The following is a 24,569-nucleotide window of genomic DNA, read 5'->3' as shown; positions in this document are numbered from 1 at the left end:
GGATCTGAAAAAGCGAAACATTCAGAAGCGGGATCAATGCCTGACCCAGCCTACAGGAGATGTAACCCAATCCGCCGAAGAGGGTGGAAGGAAGCGGCTGACGTCTGGGCGAACAGCGGATCCTTCAGGCAGGTGCTCTCTGCGGGGCGGAAGTGGGCTGCGAGAGCGGAAGTTCCCGCCCCGACCCCGCCTCCGTCCCCGACTTGCGCGAGCTGGGTGTTTCCTGCCTCTCAGTCTAGGTTCGAAGACTCTGGCGTCTTGCTACTTTTCATGGTAAGGAGGGCGGTGCCCGCTGACTGGTGGCTCTAGGCGGCCAAGACAGCCGGACAGGGGCAGAATAAAGGGGGAAGGGACAGAGAGGACGGGATACGATGAGGAGCTGTACCGATAGGGGGGAAGCGGTTGGGGGATTGGATGGGGGCACGGCCGGGGATGGGGGAAGGGCTTTGGGTGGAGAATTGGGGGTCCCTGTATGTTGAGGATCCGGGAAAGGGCATTTGGACTTGGGGAGTAGATATGTGTGTGAGCTGGGGCGGGGGGCGGTCTCTGAACCTTGAATGCTTGTTGGAAATGATTGTGAAGAGAACAAAGAAATGTCATTGAAGACGGACATTGGGGTGAAAATTAAGAGAGATGGGGGGCGCGTTGGAAGGAGAATGGATAGGTTATGAGAGGCGGAACGGGATTCCTTGGGCGGAACGTTTGGCGTTCTTGGAAGTTGTGACTGGAGTCGCTGGGTTTAGGGCAAGTGAAGAAGGGTCATGCACGTGCGTGTGAACATAGGGGCGAGCGGAGTCCCTCGCTGTAGGAAAGAAACAGAGGGAGCCGGCGGGCGGGCGTGCATTCTGTGATCGAAACTCCGCGGAGGGGTGCTAGGAGCCTGAGGTCAGGGAACTTAGCCACGGACCAGCGCCTCAGCTGGCACCTGATACCTACGGTACCTATCTAGTCACTTCCGTTGAGGTCCGGGGTGGCCACACCTAAAGAGTTGAGGATGTCTCTCTCAGTTGTGGGAAGGTTTCTGTTTGCTTGTGATTCTTCACTGATGTGTTCCTTAAATAGCACTTTGTCCCTGGGTGGGAATGACCAAAGTTCAGCCTAGGATCCTCTTTTACTTGCTTGCCCTGTGTTTTTTCTCTAGAAAATGCAGTCTTTAGGGCAGATCAGTGCCAAGGACACTGCTAAAGAAAACTGAGTCAACCTGTGTCTGCCTTTGATCTCTCTATTTTGTGCAAAATAAGGACTATCCAAGGGGAAGAAGGCATTAAACCAGTGCTTCGCAAACTGTGGTCCCCAAACCAGCAGTAGCAGCTGCATCGCCTTGGAATTTGTTAGAAATAGCTGAATTTTCAAGCCCCTCCACTAAGTACTGGGGGTGGGGCCCATCAATCTGTTTTAACAAGCCCTCATGGGGATTAATGATATCTTGATTTGGGCTACGTAATGAAAGGGACGGGAGAGTTGGAGTCAGAGGATCTTTACAGTTTTGATTCTTAATTTTCTCCCCTAAAATGTGGAGTGACATCTTCCTCACTAGACTATTGAGATAATAGGCCAGTAGTTTGAGTGCTACACAAAGGAAGAGAATGTAATTGGGCAGAATGTTTGGAAATGGCAGTTGTCCTATAAGCAACTTTGGATGCAAGATAACGCTACAGTTATGTGGCTGATTCGCTTCAGTTTGATCGAAATGGAATGGCAGACTTCTGAGTTGTAGAAAAGTCCTCAATTTGGGGAGGTTTTATAATCAGCCTCAAGACAGTAACTTTTGGATCAGACTGGTTAAAGGAACACTTTAGCTCTCAGTTCTGGCCACACATTAGTATCATCTGAAATGCTTTTTTAGACACGACTAAGCTGCCTCACCCCGCTTCTTCCTGATGCTGGCTGATTGGTTTGGGGTGAAGGCCAGGCATCAGCACCTTATAAACGCACCCAGGTGATTCTAATACAGTGAGGCTGGGGGCTTCTATTTTTGAAACTTAAGGGACAGAAAGAAACTACACATAGGACCGGGTGCCATGTACTATAACATTCATCCCTGAGGGTTATTATGGAGATTATGCCTATAACTTCATATTACAAGTTAGGAGACCGAGACTGTTAAATCATTTGTCGGAACATCATGCAGGAAGCGGTGGGGCTGGGACTGTAGTCTGGGTTCACCAAACTTTCCATCAACCCTTCCACACACACATCTCACGGCACATACAAGGGAGGTCTGTTCTACAGAGATCAGTTAAGGGTGAGGGGTTTGGTACCCTTTTTTTTCCATTGTACTTCCCTGGGTCTCCTTTCAAGTCAATGGCTTTCCCCCTTGGGCTGATTTTTATTTTAAGCATGCATCCAGTTGCTTCCTGTCTGTGCCCCAAGCTGTGAAGTGTAGGGGGGCTTTTGCTTATGATGCTTTGTTTTTATGTGTGGTCAGGAATTCACTGAGTCATCAGAGCAAGATGTTGGGGAGCTCATCCAAGACCGTGAGGTTAATTGTAGGCTAACTAAGGTGTACAGAATTTTTTAGAACAGTGAATTGCAATCTTAGTTACTCACTGAAATCACCTAGGGCAGTTAAAATAGAAAATGCTGTTGCTCAGGCCACACTCCCAGACCAATTACAGCAGTTTCCATGGTTTAGACCCTGCCTTTGGTATTTTTTTTTTTAAGTGGAAAGCTACTGTTTAGAATCAGCAACATTATACTAAGGGGAAATGTGAAAGAGAGAAGCCTTGACTTACCCCTCTAACTGGAATACACTTCTTTTCTGATTGAATAACATGGATAACCAGTACCTAAAGTGTTAATTACCACTGTGTCTTGAAACCAGTTTTGCTGTCTCTTGCACACACACCCCCAACCCATTAATAATGAAATCAAACCTTTGAAACAAGTTAAAAAGTAGGACCCCAGTATCAATGGCTGGGGAGTCCTCTGTAGAGAGGTTTGCTGTGAGAGAGGCTTATTGTCCACTGCTGTGTGTCATCAGCTCACTGTAATATGGACTCAGGGAAGTGAACACAGCCAGAACTTCTTCTCTAAGCGTCTCTCCTAGTATTGAAGTGACTGACCTCTGGAAGTGTGGGCTCCGGAAGATTCAGAGTTTTCTTGGTCGTTTCTGGCATCTCAAGCTAGATCAGGATGGTTTCTGCCTTTATCTCTTAGTAATTCAGTTGAGTGTCAGTAGCGCTGGAAGCAGTCTACAAAGAGGAGAAGATAATTTGAGAGTTTGAGAGCATTCTCAAATCATCATGGTTTGTTTTACGTTTGAGTGTTTGTTCTGAGTCTGAGGCTGTGCTGAGTTCTCTGTGGCACCCCTCACCGCAGCCCCAGGAGGGAAACCCCGCTGTTGTCCCTATTTGATAAATGGGACTAGACTCACCCAGATGACCCAGAGCTGGCAAAAGGCAGGGCTGGGCGCTTGGACTCAGGTCTGACTTCCAAACCAAGCCCTTAACACACATTGCCTCCCACCTTTTGGTGGGGGGCTTTTTTGTATTTTCTGAAGAGGAGGTGAGGCTCTCCTTTCTCAGTTTGTATCTCATAGCTCTGTATCTATGAAGTATGACTGTTGATAAAATCATGGGCTCGAGGCCAGGCAGGACTTGCCCACATCCATCATTGCTCTGTCACTGACCTGTACCTCTGTCACCAACTCAATTTGAGAAGTGGTTACTTCTCTGGGCTGTAGTGTCCAAAAGCACGAATGGAAATAACGATAGCTGTCTTCCAGCGTTGTTTGGAATTTAAATGGTTATAATGTGGTGGTAGAAATGAAAAATGGCATGGAAAAGGGGCATTGAGGGGCTTTCTGGGGCCATAGAAATGTTCTCTATTTTGATTGCTGTAGGGGCCACACAGATGCATTTATTGACCAAAACTCAAATGGTACACTTAAAATATACTTTATTGTGTGCAAGTTATCTTTGGAAAGGTAATGGAAAGCAAAAAAAAAGTGGCTAAAGCACACTTAATGACCCTTTTGTCTGATTCATGGTATTGCCTTACAAAATGCTAGACCTTTTACAAAAAAGTTTTTTTGTGTGTATAAATTTGGATCTGTAAAGGGTAATTTAAAAAGTATTTCCATTTTGGAACAGATTTCCTTAACTAACCCCCCACCCCCCCCTACCCCGGCAAACACTGCCACCACCCCCCTCCGCAACAACAAGCCTTCTCCCCTTCCAGGTTCAGTTCTTTAGAAACTCTTTATTCCCGTAAGCTGCTTCTGTCATCCCCAGGAGAAAGAGCTTTGCTGGGGAAATGGTTAGTGTGTAGGGTTTCTGGGGACTGTTTTCAAAGGAAAGCTAGAAGGGAAGGGTCACTGCTTCCTCTCTGCCTCTTTTCTTTTATGTTTGGCATCAGACCGCAGAGACCCCAGGTTAGCTAAGCCTGAGCTTTTGAAAACTTACCTTCTTTGTGGTGTTTTCACTTGATGAAGCAGGAACAGTTTCTTGAGAAAACACTTTTCTTTCCAGGAGGCCATTCTCCTCTGTGTCACTCTGCAGGACTCTGACAGGAGTCCCCCAGGAGTGATTTCCAGGCCACTCTCTTGGGGGAATGGGGGTCGAGAGGGTTGGCCATTGCCTCTGCGGTTACCGGTAGATAGCAGGTTGCCACCCATTTGCCCTTTATCCCATTGAAAAAAATAACATTCGCGTTTTACTAATGATCAACATAATCAGTGTTTATTTTGAAAGATCTGAAAAAGAAAGGTGTAAGAATTAAAAAAGCAATCCTTTTTCAGTTTCAGGGTATAGTGTTTCAAAGTTTCATTCTGTCAGTGCCCTCCAGCCAAAGCCACCAGAGGCACGTCTGTAGCTGGACAGAGCTGGGTTATGTTCCATGTCGCCTTGAGGGAGAACTGCAGGGAGTCTCAGGATTTGGGCTTGAGTTGGGTGATTTGGGGGGAGCATCCAGGGAAGTGGGCTTTGCTCTGTGTTGAATGCTGTCAGGAAGCAGGACTAATTCTGTGAGTGGGTCTCAGTAATTCCCATTTCTGAAGGTGGCAGGAATGGATTGTGGCTAAAGCTCTAATTGTTCAAGAAGCAGTGGTGACTCATGTTTGGCAGGATACAAGGATGTTTGGTCATCTTTGTGTTTTGGACCGTATTCTTTTTGTCTGTGTTCAGGCAGAACTATAGAGTGGTCTTGTCTGTGTCTTGAGCCATCAGCCACTGCATGGCCTTGTTTGATGGTGATGTGCTATGAAATCACTCATGTTCAGTGGGAACAGGAGAGCCCAGCTGTGCGTGCGAGGCCAGGCCCTGCCTGTCAGAGGCTGCTTTTTCAGTGCTCTGTCACGGAGGCAGTAAATTCAGCCCATCTTGGACATCTTCTCCAGCTATAGAATGTTACTGTTAAGGAACATTTGCTTTGAGCGCACGTGTGCCAGGTGCTGGCCTCCTTTCCTAGGTAGGCCTGCCTCAAGGACACTACATCCATCTCTCTAACTGAGATGGACATGAGAGCTGGCAGACCGTTGGATCTTGCTATTTTGGGTGGCGCTAGTACAGGAAGTTTCTAATGTTGCAATAACTTGCTTCCAATGGTTTTTATGCCTGTTGTTTAGTCCTCAGAACACTTTTTTTCCCTGCAGGAAGTATTAGGAGTCTAGTTGGGATCCCACTCAACTTCATAAAAGCCCGTTTCATCTGTACTTCAGCTGAAAGGTGCTTTCAGCAGAGCAGGATGCATGGGGATAAACAGAGATCTGGGCGATGCTTTAGGCTGCAGCCAAGAGTGTGCATTTATATGGGGAGTGGGCAGAAAGGAAGTCTTTGTAACACAAGAGTTGCTGGTAAGCTTGTGCCTACCGGGTCAGCAGGTGAGGTCAGTGTACAAGGCTATCTGGGCAGATTGGCGAATGTGTGCCCCTCCTCTTGACACAGTCAGTACCCTAGCTCCCACCAGTTGTTGGCCTCTTATTTTAAAGAAGCCAGAAATCCAAACTTTTCTGTGAATTCTCTTGTGTTGTCAACCTTGGGAGCAAACATTAAGTTTTAAATGCAGTATATACTTGGACCAAGCAAATCACACCTGGAGACCAGATTCAGCCCACGGCTGTAAGAGGTAAACCAAGCCTTGTGCCATGACCTTGGTGACCCTGTGTTTTCTCCCCGGCAGGAAGAGATGTCAGGAGAAAGTGTGGTGAGCTCAGCGGTGCCAGCAGCTGCTACCCGCACCACTTCCTTCAAGGGCACGAGCCCTAGCTCCAAGTACGTGAAGCTGAATGTGGGGGGAGCGCTCTACTACACCACCATGCAGACACTGACCAAGCAAGACACCATGCTGAAAGCCATGTTCAGTGGGCGCATGGAAGTGCTCACCGACAGTGAAGGTGAGCCCGCCCTCCGGGTTCTGGGGCCGTCTGTGCCTGAGGGCTTCATTCTGGTTCAGACGGCCAACATGGATGGGCGGGTGCTCCCACAGGTGCCGGTTTCTGGTCGTGCTCAGCATTATCACAGTGTGCAGGGAGCCTTGAGAGTAGCAGGGAGGCCAGGTCTGGTCTGGGGGCTGTGCTAAAGGAGGGCTTCCCTGAGTGAGGGACGTTTACTCCGCGTCCTGTGGGTGAGTAGGAGTTACCTGGACGAGGCCTCATAGTCTTGACTTAGTTGTTGACTTGCTGTGTCGAAAGTCCTTCCCTCACTCCAGGCCTTAGCTCTTTAAAAGGGCCCTTCTGGTTCTCTCCAGATGATTCTGTGACTTCAGAGTGACATGCAGCTGTGAGAGGCGTGAGCTTTTTGCCCTTGTCCTCCTAGGATGGGGTCCCAACACACCCACAGATCTGGATTTGAGTTGCAACTTCCGATTTAATGTCTGGTGATCCTAACCAGGTTGTCTAAACTGTTGATGTCTCATCTTCAACATTTGGTGGAACGGGCACAATGATACCCGCCTCGTGGGGGCATTGGCACACAGTGAATATTCTCTTTCCATATATATATTTATATGTACAACACATATACATGTATATTCAGTGCATGTTCTCTCTTTTTGTGTGGTAAGTCATGTCAGTGAAAGGCAAGGAATCGTTTAGAGTGGTCTTACTGTACATAACTGCTTCCCACCCCCACCCACGGGAATCCTAAGAGCCCCTGGCAAGAGGGACGTCCTTACTTGGCTGGGTTTATGGGGCAAGTCACCTGGGGCTTAAAGATGGTCCTGTCCTTCATATCTTGTCCTGAGATTACTTCAGACCTGGCCAGGCCATAGCCTGACTCGACCCTCCCGCACCTGTTTCTGAGGCTGGTGTCTGTGCTGATGCCCTGCCTTCCCAGGGACATTGGTTCCTGGGAGGCGGGCAAGTTTTGATACAAGTAGGTGGAGCTGGGAGCCCTAAGCCTGGTGTGCACAGTGCATCCTCTGATTCTGAGAGGCTCGGACTGTCCACTAGGGAGGGTGTTTCCCTGGGCTTCCTGTGAACTTGCGTTTCTGGCCCAACAGCAAGTAAATGAGGTCAGGGCCCCAGAGCTGCCTTCTGCACCTCAGCCAGAAAACACCAAGCTTTTTATGAGTGGGAGGATCCCCTTTGCTGTGCCACACCCAGTACTGCTCAGGAGTATTTGTGGAAATCAAGACAATAGCACCCCAGCTGCCGAAGGAAACAGACTTTATCTGAAAAGCCAGGATCGTAGCTTTTCTTCCGCCCGCCTCTCTCTGGCAGCTGAGTTGCTTTAAGTGATGTGGAAGCCTCATCTCCTTGAGAGCCCTGTCTTGCTGGCCTAATGCCATGTTGCAGGACAGAGTCCTCAAGCTCTTCCAGCCCCCAGCTGGGAGAAACATGGGAATAGCACCAGGGGGCCCGCTTAGGCTTCCAGACAGCTGCTAGGGGATGGCCTTTTCCAGGGTTCCTGGAAAACCCAGCATCTCTGGGGAACGAGTGTTGTCATTGACAGTCCAAATTTCGGCTGTTTTTGTTTCCCTACAGCTCCCTTCATATCCATGGGAAAAGCCCATGTATGGCATTTTTATGGGTGTTATTTAGTCTTCACCTTAACTCTCACCTAACCCTTAACAGTGCTACTGTTACCATTTGCTAAGTGAGAAATGCACATCTCAGGGGGATGGCTGTTTCAAAAACTACAGGGCTTTGAAGAACAAAAACGAAAACAAAAACAAGTGGAGCTACGGAACCTAGGCCCTGCTGCCTCTCACCATCTGCCGTGCGTGGTGGCTGTGAGCCCCACCCCCAGGCCAGGTCTCCTGAGCATGGCAGCCTTACGGTGCACCGCAGCCTTCGCCTTGGAGCCCTTTGGGGCCCTGGGAGGCCCTGGGCTGTCATATCAGGCTGGGTCTCTGCTCTTCCAGCCAGTGCTGTGCCAGGCAGAGTAATCCTGTTTGCTTCTGGTAAGGCAAACTGCTGCACAGCCTGACCCGTCCCCTCAATGTTGCCTCGGCTACATCCCTGGGTCTACATATCAGGATGAATTTCCTGCATCTCACAACTTCATCCTGGACTTCAGACAGGAAGCCTTTCAACTGCAAGGAAATTTGCCACAAACACCAAAGGCCAAAATACCAAGTGCGGCTCAACCAGGCAAGTAGATCCAGCAGTATGGCCTGCTGGCTAAAGAACAAGGCCTCTGAGGGCTCCTAGTAGCATGCATGTTGTGTTGCTAGAAATCTCTAAAGGATGCCAGAGAAACTGGTTGCTTCTGGCGCCCAGCATGTTGCCCTTCTGCCCATTTGAGTTTTGTACTGTGTGCATATAATTCCCAGAGAAGTTGGGAGTGAGTGGGTTGGGCTGTTGGAGTCAGGTGGACCTGGGTCTGACTCCGGTCTCTGTCACACCGTAACAGTCACAGCTAACGTTTATGGAGCTGTGTGTGTATGGAACCTTGTGCTAATGTAGGCTCATTTGCTGTGTACTGGTAATGTGACACTGGCCAAGTGACTCTGTCTGTGAGCCATTTCCTCATTTCCAAGTTGCATGCTTTTCAGGGCTGTTATGGGGATCAAATGAGGATATTAGAAGGTACTTGATAGAGTGCCTGACCCATTGGGAGACTCACTAAATGGGAGCTGTTCGGTTTGGCATGTGTCCTGCCTGGTGTGGGTGTAGAGGTGGCCAAGAGCACTGGGGAGAAGCAGGTCGTAGCACGTGTTAGGGAGAGTGGCCCGCCTTGGCTTCTGGGGTGTGTGCTGCTGGTCTCCAGTACCGCCTGGGTAGTGGCCCAGACCTCTCCCCAGAAAGCTTCAGTTCTTAATGAGTCGTCATCAGTGTGAACTTATTGTGGCACCTTTTTAAGGAGAGTTCCGCTCAGCACACACCTGTTGTTGTCTGTTTCATCCCAGTTGCCTGATACCATATTTGCCCTCTTAAATGGTATTTGGTCTCTTGCTAATGATTGTAAAGTGAGTAGTTTAATGTAAAGTAGATTAAAGATGAGAGCCATTAGTCTTGTCTGTACACAGTTCCTAGAACACCAGTGGGAAAGGCTAGGTATTGTGTGGGAAAACTGCTGAACCTGGGGGTTTCCGTGAGTTCTCCAGGCGTCCTGCCTTGAGTTAGAATGTACTCTTTTGTAAAATTCTGAAATACACTGAAAGCTTCTAAATTGTGAATAATAAAACAGACTCCCCTGTGCTCTGACTCTGACAAGGAGTAAACATCACCTGGACTGACCGGACCTCTCTCTACCTTCTTTGTTTCCCTCCTTTCTCCCTTCCAGAGGGAACCACGAGCCTGACTTTGGGTCACTAGGTGGATTTCAACCTTGACTGCACAGTGAGTCACCTTTGGAGCTAAATTCTGATGCCTGGTGCCACCAAGAGAGCCACATGTATTTGAGTAGTGTGTGATAGGGTGTGAGGACTTTTAAGGCTCTTTAAATGTGTAGCCAGGGTTGAGAACCACTGCGCAGATCTTCCCATGAATGACTTTTCCTTGATGTGATTTCAAACATTATATATATATAAATGGCATCACATCATTTGTAACCTTTTTTGCATTGTGCTTGTCAGATCAAGCCGTAAATTAAAAGCTCTAGTTCAACATTTCCCTGTTGTAGACGGTTCCATTCTAGAACAGGCTGCAATCTGTGGATCCAGATCCTGGCGATGACTGTTCAGATTGCTCACCACAGGAGTGTCTGGACACTGCTGCTGCCCTGTTCTCCAGCGATGATGATGACATGTGTAAAGGGCTCATCATCAAAGACCTAATTTGAGAGCTGCCAATAGACCCAGCATTGTGCTCTGTTTCCCGTACATTCTCTCATTACACCTTTATGCCAGCCCGTTAAGGTACCATTTTTAGAAGAGGAAACTGCCGGGTGGAGAGGTTAAATGAAACACCAGTGTCACTGAGCAAGTAGGTGGCAGAGCTGGGTTTCCAACCCAGCCTTTGCTCTCAACCCTTGCGCTGTGTTGCATCTCTCAAAGAGCCTCGGGGTCTCCACCCGCCTGCTGCGTTCTCCAGCCTTTGCTGAAGAGCCGTCAGACCCCAGGCTGCCCTGATGTGAACAGCCTTCCTCCTAAGTAGCCCATGTACTCTGTGGCAGCAGGAAAGACAGGCAGCAGGGACCTGCTGGACTCCCATTTGCTTTTCTCCATGCTGGGCATTTGAGCTGACTGTTGCAAAGGGATAGATTCTGGCTTCGAAAGCAACTAAACTATTCTAAAGTCAAAATGCTAATTGAAACCGCATGGAGAGTGTGCTCGGCTCCTTTGCCCTTATTTGTCCAAAGTCTGATTCCTTCACCACAAGCATTTCCTGATGGCATTCTTGAGCTGGAGCCCAGTGTCTCGGGCCGCCTCTTCGTTTATGGAAACTCTGGACCATCACTTGATTTCAGGGGCCCTGCTCCTTCAGAGCAGCTGACTTGTCTGTGCAGCAAAGGCGGAATGTGGACGTTTTCTTCCCAAAGCAGCTGAGTTGAATTGCTTGCCACTTCTCTTAAGACTGAGGTTCTACTTGTCTTCTCAGTCCTGGTGAAGTTTTCCTCTGAGTTTCTGTCTGTTCTTTGCAATCTAGTCTTACCTCCTCCTGCTGCCCTTGGAAATGTCACCAAGCCTCTGTGAGTCTCTGTTTTCATCCGTGGAAAATTCAGGGGAATGAGCCTCCCTCAAAAAATAAAAAAAAAACTGTTGGGAAGATACCGCCATCTTTCCCTGCTGTATCAGCTCATTGAAAGAGGCGCTGGCTCCAATAGCATAGAAGTTGCAAGTTGGGGGCCTGCAGGTCCAGTACAGCCTGCAGATGCTTTGTCTGTAGAGTTTTTGTAAACCTTACTTTACCATTCTTTAAAATGAGATTTCACAGAGAAATCTGCACTTCGGGCTTTGCGTGGAATATCAGAGGCCTGTGCAGCCCTGGGCCCACATTCCTGCCAGGCCAGTCTGGCTGGAGTGAGAAGCACACCCCTCCAGGGGCAGGGTACGTGGTCTCTGGTCAGCCACCAGCCTCAGCCCCGGCCCATCTGTGCTACTTTCTCAGGGCCCCTGCAGGCATCTGAGCTCCCTAAGGGATACCAAGTCTATATTTTGTTGTCTCAAATGCAGAAAGGAGTGGTGGGTGGGATGATGTCCAGCAATTACTGTCAGGATGGTGTGATTTACCACACCTGTGAAGGCCTCTTCCTTTCTCTAAGGTGGGGTTTGACTCCAGGCCACACATTTGCATTGTATTTGCCCCATTGGGGATGATTATTCTCACTGTAGGGAGGAAATGGTACCAGTGTGGAAGCCTCTGGAAAGATAAGACTAGACCTTTAACCAAAGCTGAGTGAGGAGTATTTGCAGGAGGGGGGCATGGAAATGGCCCCATCACCAAACTCTCCTAGGGCCTTGCAGATACTGAATAGTGCACTAACACCTTGGGAGTGCACTTGGCAGGGCTGGATTTGGGGAACAGTGGGGGACTGTGGCTCTGGGTACAAAAAGGTGTCTTTGCCATGTTTGGCTTTTGTTGGCCTCTGCTGCTGGTGCAGGGGGTGGTCTGAGGAGGCCATGGGGCAGGGTGCAGCAGTGTCAGCTGTGGAAGTATGAGCCCCTTCTTCCAGACTGAGCAAAGGGAGGGGGAAAGTGGGGCAGGTACTACTGATTCCTGTTTAAACCTACCTGCCCTGTGCAGTTGTCCTTTCCCCTGTAATGTGGGAAGCCCCTTACCTGGGGAAGCACTGCTGGTCCAGCAAGGCTTCCTGCCAGCGCTCACCAGCTTCTGTTGAGATGTGCCCCATCTTCACTCCCTCCCTCCCTACCTCTCTCTTTGGCCTCTCTGCCTCTTGCCAGGCCCCAGTCTCATTTCCTTCTGCAAGCACCACTCCCAGGGACACCTGCACCTCAGGAGAGGAATTGTGAAAGCGCATGGCATCTCTGGTAGAGGAAAAGCAGGCCAGTGCTGGGATGGAGAGGCCACTGAGAAGCCCAAGGGGTTGTCCCATGAGAGTTTTCCACTGTGCCTGCTTCTAGTCAGCTTTGGGGCATTTTTCCATAGCTAATAAGAGCAAGTTCCATCTGCCCGTGTTGGACTCACTGCTTGCGGACAGTCTGTCTCATTCACCACTTTGTCTCAGTGGCTGTCACTAGCCTGTAAGTGCTCATTTGGGGAGTTACCTCTAGAACTATCCACGGTGGTGCTGGCGAGCGTCTGGGCATCACCTTTTGGAGCCAGAGGTTGCAGTCTGAGGTCATGGTCTATGGGAATGAGCCTTCTGCTTTCTTAGAAATGGCTTTGTCCTTTGGGAGTCTGTAAAAATGGTTGTAGAAAGAGGGAGTAGGTATTTTTACCCCATAAGCCTTTCCCTTTTCATTGCAGTGTGGTCATTTGGACCCATGTTATCCAGTTGTGGTGCACTAGGGCCCTCTTGGGATGTACATGTCTGAGGGGTTTTTGAGGGTACTTTAGACTTGTGCTTTTAGGCCTCAGGGGCCCTCGTGTCCAGAAGAGCCTGAGGTCCGATGAGGCTGAGGTTGTGGTTGTCTCCGGCCAGTAAGGCCTATCAGCCTGCAGCCCTCTCGGGGGCCCTGCTGTCCCCTGCGGGTGGAGGGAGCTGAGAGACACCAGATCTCTTCACTGCCTTCCAGAGGAGGAGCGCCCAGGTAACCAGCCGCCGCTTCCTCCTCCTTCCCCTGCAGGCTGGATCCTCATCGACCGCTGTGGGAAGCACTTTGGTACGATACTCAACTACCTTCGTGACGGGGCGGTCCCCTTGCCTGAGAGCCGCCGGGAGATCGAGGAGCTGCTGGCAGAAGCCAAGTACTACCTGGTCCAGGGCCTGGTGGAGGAATGCCAGGCAGCACTACAAGTGGGCATCACCCTTTCTTCCTGCCAGGGTGGGGCGGCGCTAGACCTACCCGCCTTCCTCACCTTCTCCCTCTGCAAAGTGGGGGCGGTTTCGACATTTCTGAGATGTTATGAGAGTTAATGAATTAACCCTGGAGCCTCTCCCCTTTGGTCAGAGTGATCCCTGAGAGGCCTCCCTATAGTGCTTAGGCCACCGAACTACTCGCTGGCTTACTTCAGTCCTGATGGTCATCTCATAATGTATATTGAAACCTTTCAGTACTGAGCCATAGGATATAAACTTTGATTCGGTTTCTGGATCCATCTTGGGACTTATTCTCACCCACAAGTCATTGTTTAGAGCCTAGTATGATCTATGTAGACATACACACCCCTCACTACTCAGCTGGACCTGGGGCAGGACGACTGGGTTCAAGTCTAGGGATAGCAAAATCCCTATAAAACCAAAAAGCTTCAAGATGCAGCCAGCAGCTGTCTACTTCCAGTGAAGTTCTGACACTGTGGAGAATCAGGAGAGTCCCTTTCGGATGCCATGGGAGGTGGGTCTGTATACCTGAGGCTCTGGTTTGTGCCTCCTGCAAGCTGCAGGGCTGTCTGGCCTCTGCTGGAGCAGCGCACATAATGGCTAGCTCCTCGAGGAACTCTTGGTTCACGCCACCGCCACACCATGTCTGTGAACTCACTGTAAATCTAACTGCATATTGTAGCCTTTACTTTAGTATTTTTATTCCATTTTTATGTTTTATCAAAGTAATGCATGCACATTATTGAAGAAATCACATAGTATTGCAAGGCTGAAGTCAAAAACACCACTCTATGCCCTTGCACCCATCCCACTGACAGCCTCTTTTAATTTTTTTCAGGAGTTCTGTTTACTTTCATGTTTGTTATACTGCTATTTATTGACATTTCAGTTGTCAACATTATCTATGGGCATTACTATAGAAAAGTAAGATTTAGTTCATGCACTGCCCTACCCCCAACCACTACCAAACTTACATACACATATTCCTTCTTCCATTCTCCCAATATAGCTTATCACAGCTTTGGTTAAATCAGGATTCAGATTTACATTGTAATGTCTTAATAGTCTTAAGAGTTGAGCCACAGAGTATATAGTGATTATTTTCTTGGGGAAATTTCCAGTTTGCCAGAAAATCTCCAGAGTTAGTGATTGTTTCATTGTTTTGTTTGCTTGGTTTTCTAAATACGTTCTGCTCTAATTCAGCCCTGAAGTTTCAGAAGACCAGTCTCCTGTTGTTGGTGGGTGCAGACCCATCGGTGGATCTCTGCCCTGGAGGCGTGCCCTCTGGGTTCTCTTTCTGTGGCTTCTGTTAGTCTGAGGTTAAACCTCCAAGACTGATATCTTCTGAGTTTCTGTTGCTTTTATCTTTCTCTTCTACTTTCTCAGAGGTGTTTTTCAGTTTTATCTTTTCAGCCGTTCAATTGAATTTTTCATCTCTGCTATCATGTATCTAATTTTCAAGAGCCTTTTCTTATTCCCCAGGTGCTCTTTACACAGTATGCTGATCTTGTTTCACAGGATGCAGTATCTGCTCTCATCTATCTGACGATACTCGTTGAAATTTTTTTTCTATTGCCTTCATCATCCGATTCCTTGTTTGAGCTTTGGTCTCACTGATGTCTTCTGACAGGCTTTCCACCTATAATTTGATGATCCTTTGTCTGTTGAAACCTAAAAGTAAGGCTCTGAAAAGATGTGTGTGCACGGGAAGTCCTTGTGGTCTGGTGGGCTTCAGTCGTGGTGATAAGACTGACCTTTACCGTGGGAACTTCCAGTGTCAGAACCTGTAAGCCTGCTTTGGACAGGTCAGGTCCCCAGGGAGGAGTCCACCACTCTCTTTCCTGGTGGGTATAGATCTAACCGGCTGCCTCCTGAGATCTGAGTTGGGGAAAAGGCGAGGAGCCTCACCATTTAGTGTGCAGGCCATTCCCTTTACCCTTGTTTTCACAACGCAACCCTGTCTTCTACTGTACAGATCACTCCAAGCAAGTGGACCTTTCTTCTTCCAGGCTGGGGTAGGGGATCCTTCTGGGGTTCTCACTGGTGCTTCTGCCAACTGGCAAGCACTCCTCCGCCCTTGCCCTGTGCCCACCAGCCTTCAGGGCTGTTCTTTGAAAATCTCCAGGGTTCTTTCCCATCTGCTGACTTAGGTTCCAGCTTTCTCTTTCTCCTTAGTTATCCCTTGCTTTCCTGCCTCAAATTTTTGACATCTTCTATCTGCTGGCTTCACTTCTCCCATTTTTCTTCTCTTTATGGGCTTATACTGTTTTAGCCCTTTGCAGTCATTTCAGTGGGTTTTTAGGAGTTTTGATGCAATTGTATTTCCTCTGCCATGTTTCAGGTTTAGTTTTGAGTGGCTTCCTAGGCTGTGGAAATGGGTCATCGTTGTTAGTATTTACACTAGCATGTAACAGTCCTGCCAAAGAACAGAGTTACAGGAAAACTTGACTCTTGGTCAGCCCCCATCCTAATTCACTGGAGGTAAGAATCCTCCTCTCTTCCCAGCTGTGACGCCCCCACCTTCCTTTGCCAGAGCCTGTCTTTGCCCAGCAGGCCAGCTCAAATAATCCAGGGCTGGGAAGGTCTCCTAGGCTGAAAGCCTGTTTTGTTCCAGCAGAACAAAGATACTTATGAGCCTTTCTGCAAAGTTCCTGTCATCACCTCATCCAAGGAAGAACAGAAACTTATAGCTACTTCAAATAAGGTATGTTAGAGGCACCCTTATGGTATTTCTCTTTTGCTACCAGAAATGGTGGAGGTTCTTCTGAATAAGTCTTGAAATGAAACTGTGTGATTGCCTGAGCAAGGCCCAAGAAGAGGTTGAGGATGGGAACCTCAGCTCATCTTGTGTTCCCCCTGGAACTGGGCCATACAGTCTCCCTCTCCAGCCCCACCACAGCCGGCAAGTTGTGCTCGGCTGCCTCTTGGACTTGGTGGCAGGGCCCAGCCTATGGGGAGTCGGTGGTCCACTGCACCTGCTCCCCAGCTAACTGTCTTCTTCCCTTCTTAAAACTGCCCGCAGCCAGCCGTGAAATTGCTCTACAACAGAAGTAACAACAAATACTCATATACCAGGTAAGGCGGGGGCCAGAAAAGACACATCCGCCCACTAGGAAAGCCTCCACTCACAGTAGCCTGGCACAGTTCCTCTTGCTCCCCTCAGATGAGGGTGGCCCGTTGGCACCTCTCGGATGCCCAGATAGGTGGATAGAAGGAAAGGTAGATAGATGATAGATGGAAGATCTAATTCACACATACTGTAAAATTTTCCTCCTTAAGGAACAGTTGACTCTTGAACAACACGGGTTGGAGGTGCCAACGTGCTGTGCAGTTGAAAATCCATGTATAACTTCTCCCAAAACTGAACTACTAATAGCCTACTGTTGACCAGAAGCTCTAACATAAATAGTCAATTAACACGTAATTTGGATGTTACATATGTTATACACTGTCCTTACAATATAGTGAGCTGGAGAAAAGACAGTGTTTTTTCAAAGTGTCACAAATCTCCAAAAAACTTTTCTAGTTTATTTGTTGAAAAAAATAAGCATATAAGGGGCCCGTGAAGTTTGAACCCATGTTGTCAAGGGTCAATTGTACAGACAATTCAATTTTTAGTATATTTACAGAGTTATGCAGCCATCACCACCTACCTGATTTTTGAACATCTTCATCACCCCAGAAAGAAACCTTGTGCCCATAGCAGTTATTCCCCGTTTCCCTCTAACTCCACCCCCAACCCCTAACCCCAGGCAAATGCTACTCCGCTTTCTGGTTCGATGGGTTTGCCTGTTTTAGACACTTCATGTAAGTGGAACATTACAATAGGTGGCCTTTTGTGACTGGCTTTCACTTAGCTTACTGCTGTCAGGTTTCGTCCATGTTGTAGCATCTATCAGTACTTCATTTCTTGAATGATATTCCACTCTGAGAGTATATACCATATTTTGCTTATCCATTCATCTGCTGATGGACAGTTAAGGGTTGTTGCCACCTTTCGACCATTATGAATACTGCTATGAACATTCATGTACACTTTCTGTGTGAAAATACGTTTTCATTTCTCAGATACATACCTAGGAGTGACATTGTGGGGTCATGTGCTAACTCTAGGCTTAGTCATTTGGGGTCCTGCCATACTGCTTGCCAAAGTGGCTACGCCGTTTTGTATTTCCATCAGCAACACATGCAGGTTTCTAGAACGCCTTGTGGCTCTTGGGAACGTTTGGCTCTTCATCAAGAGCCTGAGGGATATGGGGGGACTGAACGCAGTTCCTCAAGACCCATGAACTGACCCAGGATGCCAAGTCTCCCTTGGGCAGACGCGTTCTGCTACCGGTCCTGTGGCTCAGCTCTGCAGAGCAGAGCAGCCGCTGTAGTCTGCTGGCTCAGAGCACAGGCTGAGGGGTGGGTAGCTGTCTCTTTTGAGGCCCAGCTCTGCCATTTATTAGTTTTTGGCCTCGGGCAAGTACCTTATTTCTCTGACCCCCCCTTTCCTTCTCTGAGCAGTGGGGGCTGTTGTGCCTTTCTCGTGGGATTGTCTTGAGGTTGAAATGGGCCAGTGGAGGTAACGGCCAGCGCACGGAAACAAGCAGCTGTGGCAGTTACTACCAGCCTGTGGTCACCTTATCAAATGCTCTTTTACAGCAATTCCGACGACAATATGTTGAAAAACATTGAACTCTTTGATAAGCTCTCTCTGCGCTTTAACGGAAGGGTCCTATTCATAAAGGATGTCATTGGAGATGAAATATGCTGCTGGTCCTTTTACGGTCAGGGCCGCAAGATTGCCGAAGTCTGTTGTACTTCCATCGTCTATGCCACTGAGAAGAAACAGACCAAGGTAAGGGCTGGGCGGGGATGGTTCGGGGGGCGGGGGGCCGGTCTGAAATATGTACTTGTACGACTTCCCTTTCCCTGTGGGCAAAATAAACTTAAAAGAGGGAAAGGCTTTAGGAATGCTTTCCTTGATTCGTGATTGCTCATTGTGAAAGTATTCATTATCTTTTGGACCAAATGTAGGTCTCGGAGAAACAGAATGGCATTTCCTTTCTGACACTGAGCACGTCGGCAGTCATACCACACTGAAGTTCCTTTGCCATAAATGTAGATTCAGTTGTATCCTTAGAGTTGTGTGCCATCCGGCTGCCAGCATGTTCTCTCCGCGGCGATCTGACGCCGCCCGTGCCGTTCCTTGCCCACCACACCGCACTGCCTCCCACCGGCATAGCCCCATCCTGTCTCGCCCATCAGAGCAGCAGTGCTACCTTTCATGGCCTAGACCTTGGCTTTCTAGTCGTGACCTACTACTTAACTTCCATCTGTCTGTCCTCTGACCCTCAACCTGGAGCAGCCTTCCACCCTCCCAGGGACCCCTCGGCATTCCTTAGCTCCCAGCCTTGGTGGCTTCCGTCTGAGCACTGGACTCCCTGATGGGTCCATTTTTCTGTCGTCCTCTCCAGACCAGTAGATTTGACCTCTCCCTTGCCTTCTGTCTCTGTTCTGCTCTGCAAAGCTGGAAGATGCTGCAAAGTGCTGTTTCAGAGATGTGGTCCGCTGTTAACCGGCCTTCCCGTTAGGCCCTCTGTTTGTTTGCCCTCCTTGGCCTATGCAACTTGGTTTTCTCTTCTTTTTTTTAAAAATCATACAGTACACTCTGCCATTTTCTTCTCAGCCTACCTAAGGGAACTCTGATTACAAGGGACTTGCTGTAGGTCTGCCACGGGTACATTTTCAGGCCTCTAGATTACCATGTACAAGTCAGTAGATCACCAACTGAGGTTGTTACTGTGGCTGCAACAGCACATATTTCTGTGCACTTCTCGAGCTGGCCTCGGAAGCAAAAGGCACATGAGAGAAAATCAGACCACAAAGTAGAAACCAGTATTTAAATTTTTTTTTTTTTACTTCTTAAACATTTTATTCAATAGTATTTAGAATACATCCTAAATGATGCTGTTTTAAGGTAGCCAAGAAGAGAAAACACCGAGGTGTGTGTGTGTTTGTTTTTTCGAGTTAGCAGGGGAACCAGAGTTGTAGGCTCCTCATTAGCAAGGCACAGGCCTCTTTTTCTCCCGTGAACTTTTTGGGCTGTGAATTCCACTTTTATCCCATTTTGTCACAGTTTGTTTTTTTCACATACATGAGTTGCCTCTGTCCTTGCATATTAAGGGATAATCATATTGATTAAGCTTTATTGATTTTACATTTTTAGAGCTTGACAAGGAACGAAGGATTTAGAGATCACATGATCTGGTCCCAAGTGTTGTAGATTAGTGGACAGGATCTGGAACCCGCCTGTGCTTGTGTTTGTGAGCTGGCTAGCGGTAGGGCCAGGACCCCTCTTTCTGCCTCTTCTGCTCTGCCATCCTGGCCTGAAGGGCTGCTTTCTTCTCCAAGAGGAGTGTGTGACTTTGGCTTTCCAGAGAGTCGGTGTTGGGGATGGCTGCCCCTACGGGGACAGGTTCCTTGAGCACAGACCTCTGGGAGCTGTGCTTTGGAGCCGACACTCATGTTCTGTTGTGTCAAGTAACTGTACAGATGGTCCATTTGGGTTTACATAGTTGGTATCTCATCTTCCATTGTACAACATTCCAAGTGCTTTCTAATTGTTTTACTCATCATTGCACTCTTTGGTGGTTAAGATGGAAAGTGTGTGGCTTAAGCAGATGTTTAACAACACATTGTCCATTTCGGCTCTTAGTTCTTAGTTACTTAGGACCTGATGGTAGTTAAGCACAGAATCCTGCCTTCAGCGGTCTTTCTTTGTTCTCCCATTCGGACCATATCACATGGATCTGTCTGTCTTCAAGTTCACTGACTCTTTGCTGTGTCATCTCTGTTCTAGTATTGAGCCCTTCCAGTGAGTTAGTTTTCTGCTTTTGTGTTTGTTTTGGTTATTGTATTTTCCGGTTCTAAAATTTCCATTTGGATTTTCTTTGCGTTCTTGCTGAGACTTCCTATGTTTGCATTTGCTTTAAGAGTGTTTGCCCTTACTTAAACATTTTTATAATAGCAGCTTTCAGGTCTTTGTCAGATAATCCCAGCATCTTGTGTCATCTTGGCTTTGGCATCTATTAATTATCTTTTGCCTCAAGAGCTAAGATTTTTCTAGTTCTTTATATGTCAAGAAATTTTGAGTTGTATCCTGGGCATTTTGGATGTTGTGAGACTCTGTCATGTTGAAATCCTAAGAAGAACATTGATATTTTTGTTTTAGCAGGCCATTGACCCAGTTGGGTTCAGGACACAAGTTCGAACTAGCTTGCTGTTCCAATGACAGTTTTCAGAGCCCTCATATCTGCGCTACCTGTGTGCCACACTGGGGACAACAGTCTGTGTCCTGTGGCTCAGTTCTTAATGTCTAAATGTGCTGCTGAGAGTCAGGTCACCTGCGGGGAGTGAGCCCAGGAGTTCATGCATAGCCTCCAGAAGCCGTTTTCCTGAGCTTCCCCCTCACAATCTCCTTCTCATTTCCCCTTCCCTAGGGCACTTCTTTTTCAGTCATTGGGTCAGAAAGCCAGTCATGGGGCTGTAGTTACCCTGCGCTGTGGCTTTGACTGTATCTGCAGCCAAGTGTCATGAAGATGGAGAGAAGTAATGGCAGGGATCCCCCATCCTGTGGCAACCATGTTTCTTCTATCAGAAAGAAAGGTTCCCTCCAGAGTCTTGACTCTCGCAGGCTCCAATTGCGGCCACAGCTGCTGCCACCATGAGGTTGCTTGAGGGCTGGAGTGGAAGAAAATGGAGAAAAGAGAAAAAGACATACAGGGAACTGCCCGCCTCCACCAGCTGTCTAGATGTTGGGAGGCTCCTCTGGCCGCCAGGGATGATCTCCTGGAGCTTGCTGTCTCCTGGAGCCTGTTCCAGGGTCACAGGCCGCGTTGAGCCAGGCTGGGGCACACTGGCATGGGAAAAAGACTAAATTCACTCCTGGTTAGGCATTACTTCAAACTCTGGTCTTTCCCCACACTCCATCTGCCACTATTTACGTCTCAGTCCTCAGGTGACTGCTGTGAACAATCCTGGCTTCATAGCCTCAATGGGAAAAGCAGGGGCAAGTGTGCTCAGTCCTCTTCCCCCAGAACCGGAAAAGCAGGCTCCTGTCCTTGAAAGCACAGCCTCTGCTCTGTGAGTCACGTGCCTGGGACCCACCTGTGCGGCGCCTCCTTGTTCACAGCCCCTAGAGCCCAAGGGCAACAAGCAAACACAGTGCTTTGCCAAGCAGGAGGAGGGGTCGCGTCCATTTCACGAGGGTCCCCAGCTGGTCCCTGTTCAAAAAGGACGCTGCTTTAAGTTGTGGAATGACTGTGCACATGGGCTCAGCTCTGTTGCTTAGCAGCACCACACCGGAAATGACTTCAGTTTTCCTCAGCATGAGCTGGGTCACTGCACTGTCACATTCTTTGTGATTCCTTGATGTGGAACAGTCTCCAAGTTCAGTTGGGGAAAAGAGCAAGAGTCTGGTGAGCCACCTTTTGTGTGTTTTAAAGTGTGTGAACGCACATGTCTTTATATACACGGGACCCCTTGGAGAGGGGTAAATGATAAGCATTGTCTTTGAGAAGGGAAACGGAGGGGTGCAGGGAGACCTGTTACATTGCTTCCCGTTTGTATCTTGTGAATTTAGCACCACGTGTAAGTGTCCCTTACTGACAGTAATGACTACTTTAAAAATGCTGGTGACAGTCTGAGATGGAGTCCCAGGAGCCTCACTGAGCCGACAGCCCTGCTCGTGTTGTTCTGGGTGGCGGCAGACCTGGTGGGGTGTGTGTATAATGCTACTTACCTGCCCCGTATTTCGTGGGGATGCAGGTGGAGTTCCCTGAAGCCCGGATTTATGAGGAGACCCTGAATATTTTGCTGTATGAGGCCCAGGATGGCCGGGGACCTGACAATGCGCTCCTGGAGGCCACTGGTGGGGCCGCGGGGCGCTCCCACCACCTGGACGAAGACGAGGAGCGGGAGCGGGAACGGATCGAGCGTGTGCGACGGATCCACATCAAGCGCCCGGACGACCGGGCCCACCTGCACCAGTGAGCAGACAAGCACCGAGCCGCTCTCCGTCCTCCCTCCTCCTCCGCCCCGCTGTTCACTCAGATCCTCTGCAGGCTCCCGGGCACCTTCCACTTGCCCTGGAGTCTGGAGATACTTTTGTAACAAGCCAGATGGTTATTTTGATATTTCTTGACAAGGTGACTGTCTTTACCCGGGTAACTGCACCTGCGAGCTGTGTCGGGGTCTCTGCTTTTCATGAGAATCTGAGAATCCCTGAAGCCAGGCTGTCTTCGTTCTTCGCAGAAAAGTATGAATGGTATGAAGTGTACATGAGAACTTCTGTTTGCAGTATTTATTTTTGTGGGTGTTGACTACCTGTTTGTTCTTCTTGGGTGGCATTCCCTTCAGGGCTCAGTGTGACAGCTCTGAGAGGGCTGGTGGCCACCAGAGGCGTCTGTAAGCTTCCTGTCTCATAGCCCTTCAGCCCAGCTCACTGGCTCCCAGGCCCTGGACACTAGACCAGGCACAGTCTCCACAGCTTTGCCAGAAGTCTGTTCCATAACAGGCTTTCGTGTGCCTACAGCTCATTGGTAAATAATTGTTGCTTGAGCTTCGTGCCTCTAAATCGTTGTTCCTAGTGTAGCTCTAGCTCTGGATGCCTGGCTCTGTTTAAGGGGAAGGCCTGTTGCTGCCTTTCTGATCTGTGGTCGGGCTTGTTGGGACCCCACCTGACTGGCTAAGGGCAGAGCTGTCTCTGGCAGCGAGTCCTCAGCTGTGTTCCTGGCTCCTTCCCTGCCCCTCCAGTTGCCCTCCTCGTCGTCCCACTCTGCCCCCGGCAAGGCCTTCTGGCCTCGTCACAGGCAGAGCTCACAAACCACTGCTCTGTGCGATCCAGTCCTTTCTCCCTGGCCTTCTTTCCTGGTAAGCTGGGCTTACTGCCCAAGTGGATGCCCTGCCTTTTGTCTGGATATGAAATGTGGCCCAGACTCCCAGCCTGGCATCCAGGCAGGAACGCTACTCCCACCAGCAGTCTCAGGGTAGCTTGCCTGCTGTAAATGCAGCCATCACCTGGAGCGCCTCTTCCTGGCTTTACCTGATTTTTACACAGTGCGGAGGGGCCCCCAAGTGAGCAGAGTATGTGCATGTGTGCAGATCCTTTGGGGTCTGTTTAGTGTCCGTGTTCATGTTTGTTTAAGGGATGTGTGCAGCTGGTGACAGGGATGTGCATTTGTGGGGCACAGGTGCTGGAGCCCGGCGGTCTGCACGGCGCTCATGGAGGACAGATGTTCTCAGTTACCTACCTCCCAGTCTCCTGTGCACCTGTGAAGGGACAGAAGTGACTTGTGACAATGTGAGTGGTTGAGACTAGACCAGGTCTAGTTATAAGGAGGTGTGAATGTGTGTAAGGTGGTGGGTGGGTTTTGTCTGCTTTTCAAGGGAAACTTTACTGTTTTATACCAAAGGTATTAACTTGGGCAGCCTTTGACACATGTATTCCAAAAAACGAGTTTATATTTTGAAATGGTTTTTACAGCTTAGACTTTGTGTGTACTGTGTGCCCTACTTGGGACAGTTGTATGCCTTTATTTTGTATCCAGCAGCAAAGCCTTCAATAAAACTTTCAAACAATCATGACTGAACCTAAACATGTATCAAGTAGATGATTTTTAAACTGTTGTTTGGGAAACTTCATAGTAGGCCATTCAGATTTTGTTGCTAAGGATAGGGGGACTAAAAAAACTTTTTGTAAAAAATATTTTATACTATTTAAGTTTGAAACCCCAACCCTGCCATTTGGGTTGAACTTTTTTAGAAGGTTAAGTGAATGTCAGTTCTGATGTTTTCTGTTGGAATGGAAAAGCCATCATATAAATTGCTTTTTTAAATGTTTATATGACAAGTTTACGGAATGGTCTGTTTTGTTTGGACTTCTCCACCTTATGACCTAATGTTTCTGGCAGTCTACTTTCATTTTTCCTCCAACTTTGCACTTGTAGTTTTGAGTCTTTGCTTCCCTGGGATAGGAACAGGTTCATAAAACAGTCCCTGGTGAATGATACTGTGAGCCGCTCGGCCATGAGCTGACCAACTGTTGGCCGGTCCAAGCTCTGTTAGCAAATACCTGCAAGGAGCTGATTTTCTTATGCTAGCACTGAAGGCAAACAAAGGTTTTACATTTAGCCATCCAAGTAAAACGCTGGCCTGAGATTTGGTGAAGACTAACATTTCATTGCATGTAATAGTTTACAATTAAAACAATAGACCAGCCTTTGGTCTTTTGTAATCAAGTTTTGTTTTGTTTCT

The 24,569-nt window shown here is 48.5% G+C and overlaps 1 protein-coding gene across 2 annotated transcripts; it reads left to right on the top strand.

Moving 5' to 3' along the window:
- The first annotated feature begins 21 nt into the window (after positions 1–21).
- KCTD10 (potassium channel tetramerization domain containing 10) lies at positions 22–24,553 on the top strand. 2 transcript variants are annotated; one of them, XM_073222522.1, is made up of 7 exons: positions 22–273; positions 6,121–6,334; positions 13,075–13,244; positions 15,886–15,972; positions 16,291–16,343; positions 17,916–18,111; positions 22,083–24,553. In XM_073222522.1, the coding sequence occupies exons 1-7, from the start codon at positions 37–39 to the stop codon at positions 22,305–22,307; spliced, it is 1,182 nt and encodes a 393-aa protein (XP_073078623.1). In that variant the 5' UTR covers positions 22–36; the 3' UTR covers positions 22,308–24,553. The 2 variants fall into 2 exon arrangements, with proteins under 2 accessions (XP_073078623.1, XP_073078622.1); XM_073222521.1 differs by having other exon boundaries at positions 15,883–15,972.
- Positions 24,554–24,569: the final 16 nt, after the last annotated feature.

This window comes from Manis javanica, chromosome 15 (assembly GCF_040802235.1).
Source record: "Manis javanica isolate MJ-LG chromosome 15, MJ_LKY, whole genome shotgun sequence".
Classification (NCBI taxonomy): Eukaryota; Metazoa; Chordata; class Mammalia; order Pholidota; family Manidae; genus Manis; species Manis javanica.
This window is presented reverse-complemented; position numbering and strand designations above follow the sequence as displayed.

Coding starts and splice junctions, on each gene's coding strand:
- KCTD10 (XM_073222521.1), top strand. CDS start 37: ATGCCTGACCCAGCCTACAGGAGATGTAACCCAATCCGCCGAAGAGGG. Junction 13,245..15,882: donor AATGCCAGGCAGCACTACAA/GTGGGCATCACC, acceptor GTTTTGTTCCAG/CAGAACAAAGATACTTATGA. Junction 18,112..22,082: donor CTGAGAAGAAACAGACCAAG/GTAAGGGCTGGG, acceptor GTGGGGATGCAG/GTGGAGTTCCCTGAAGCCCG.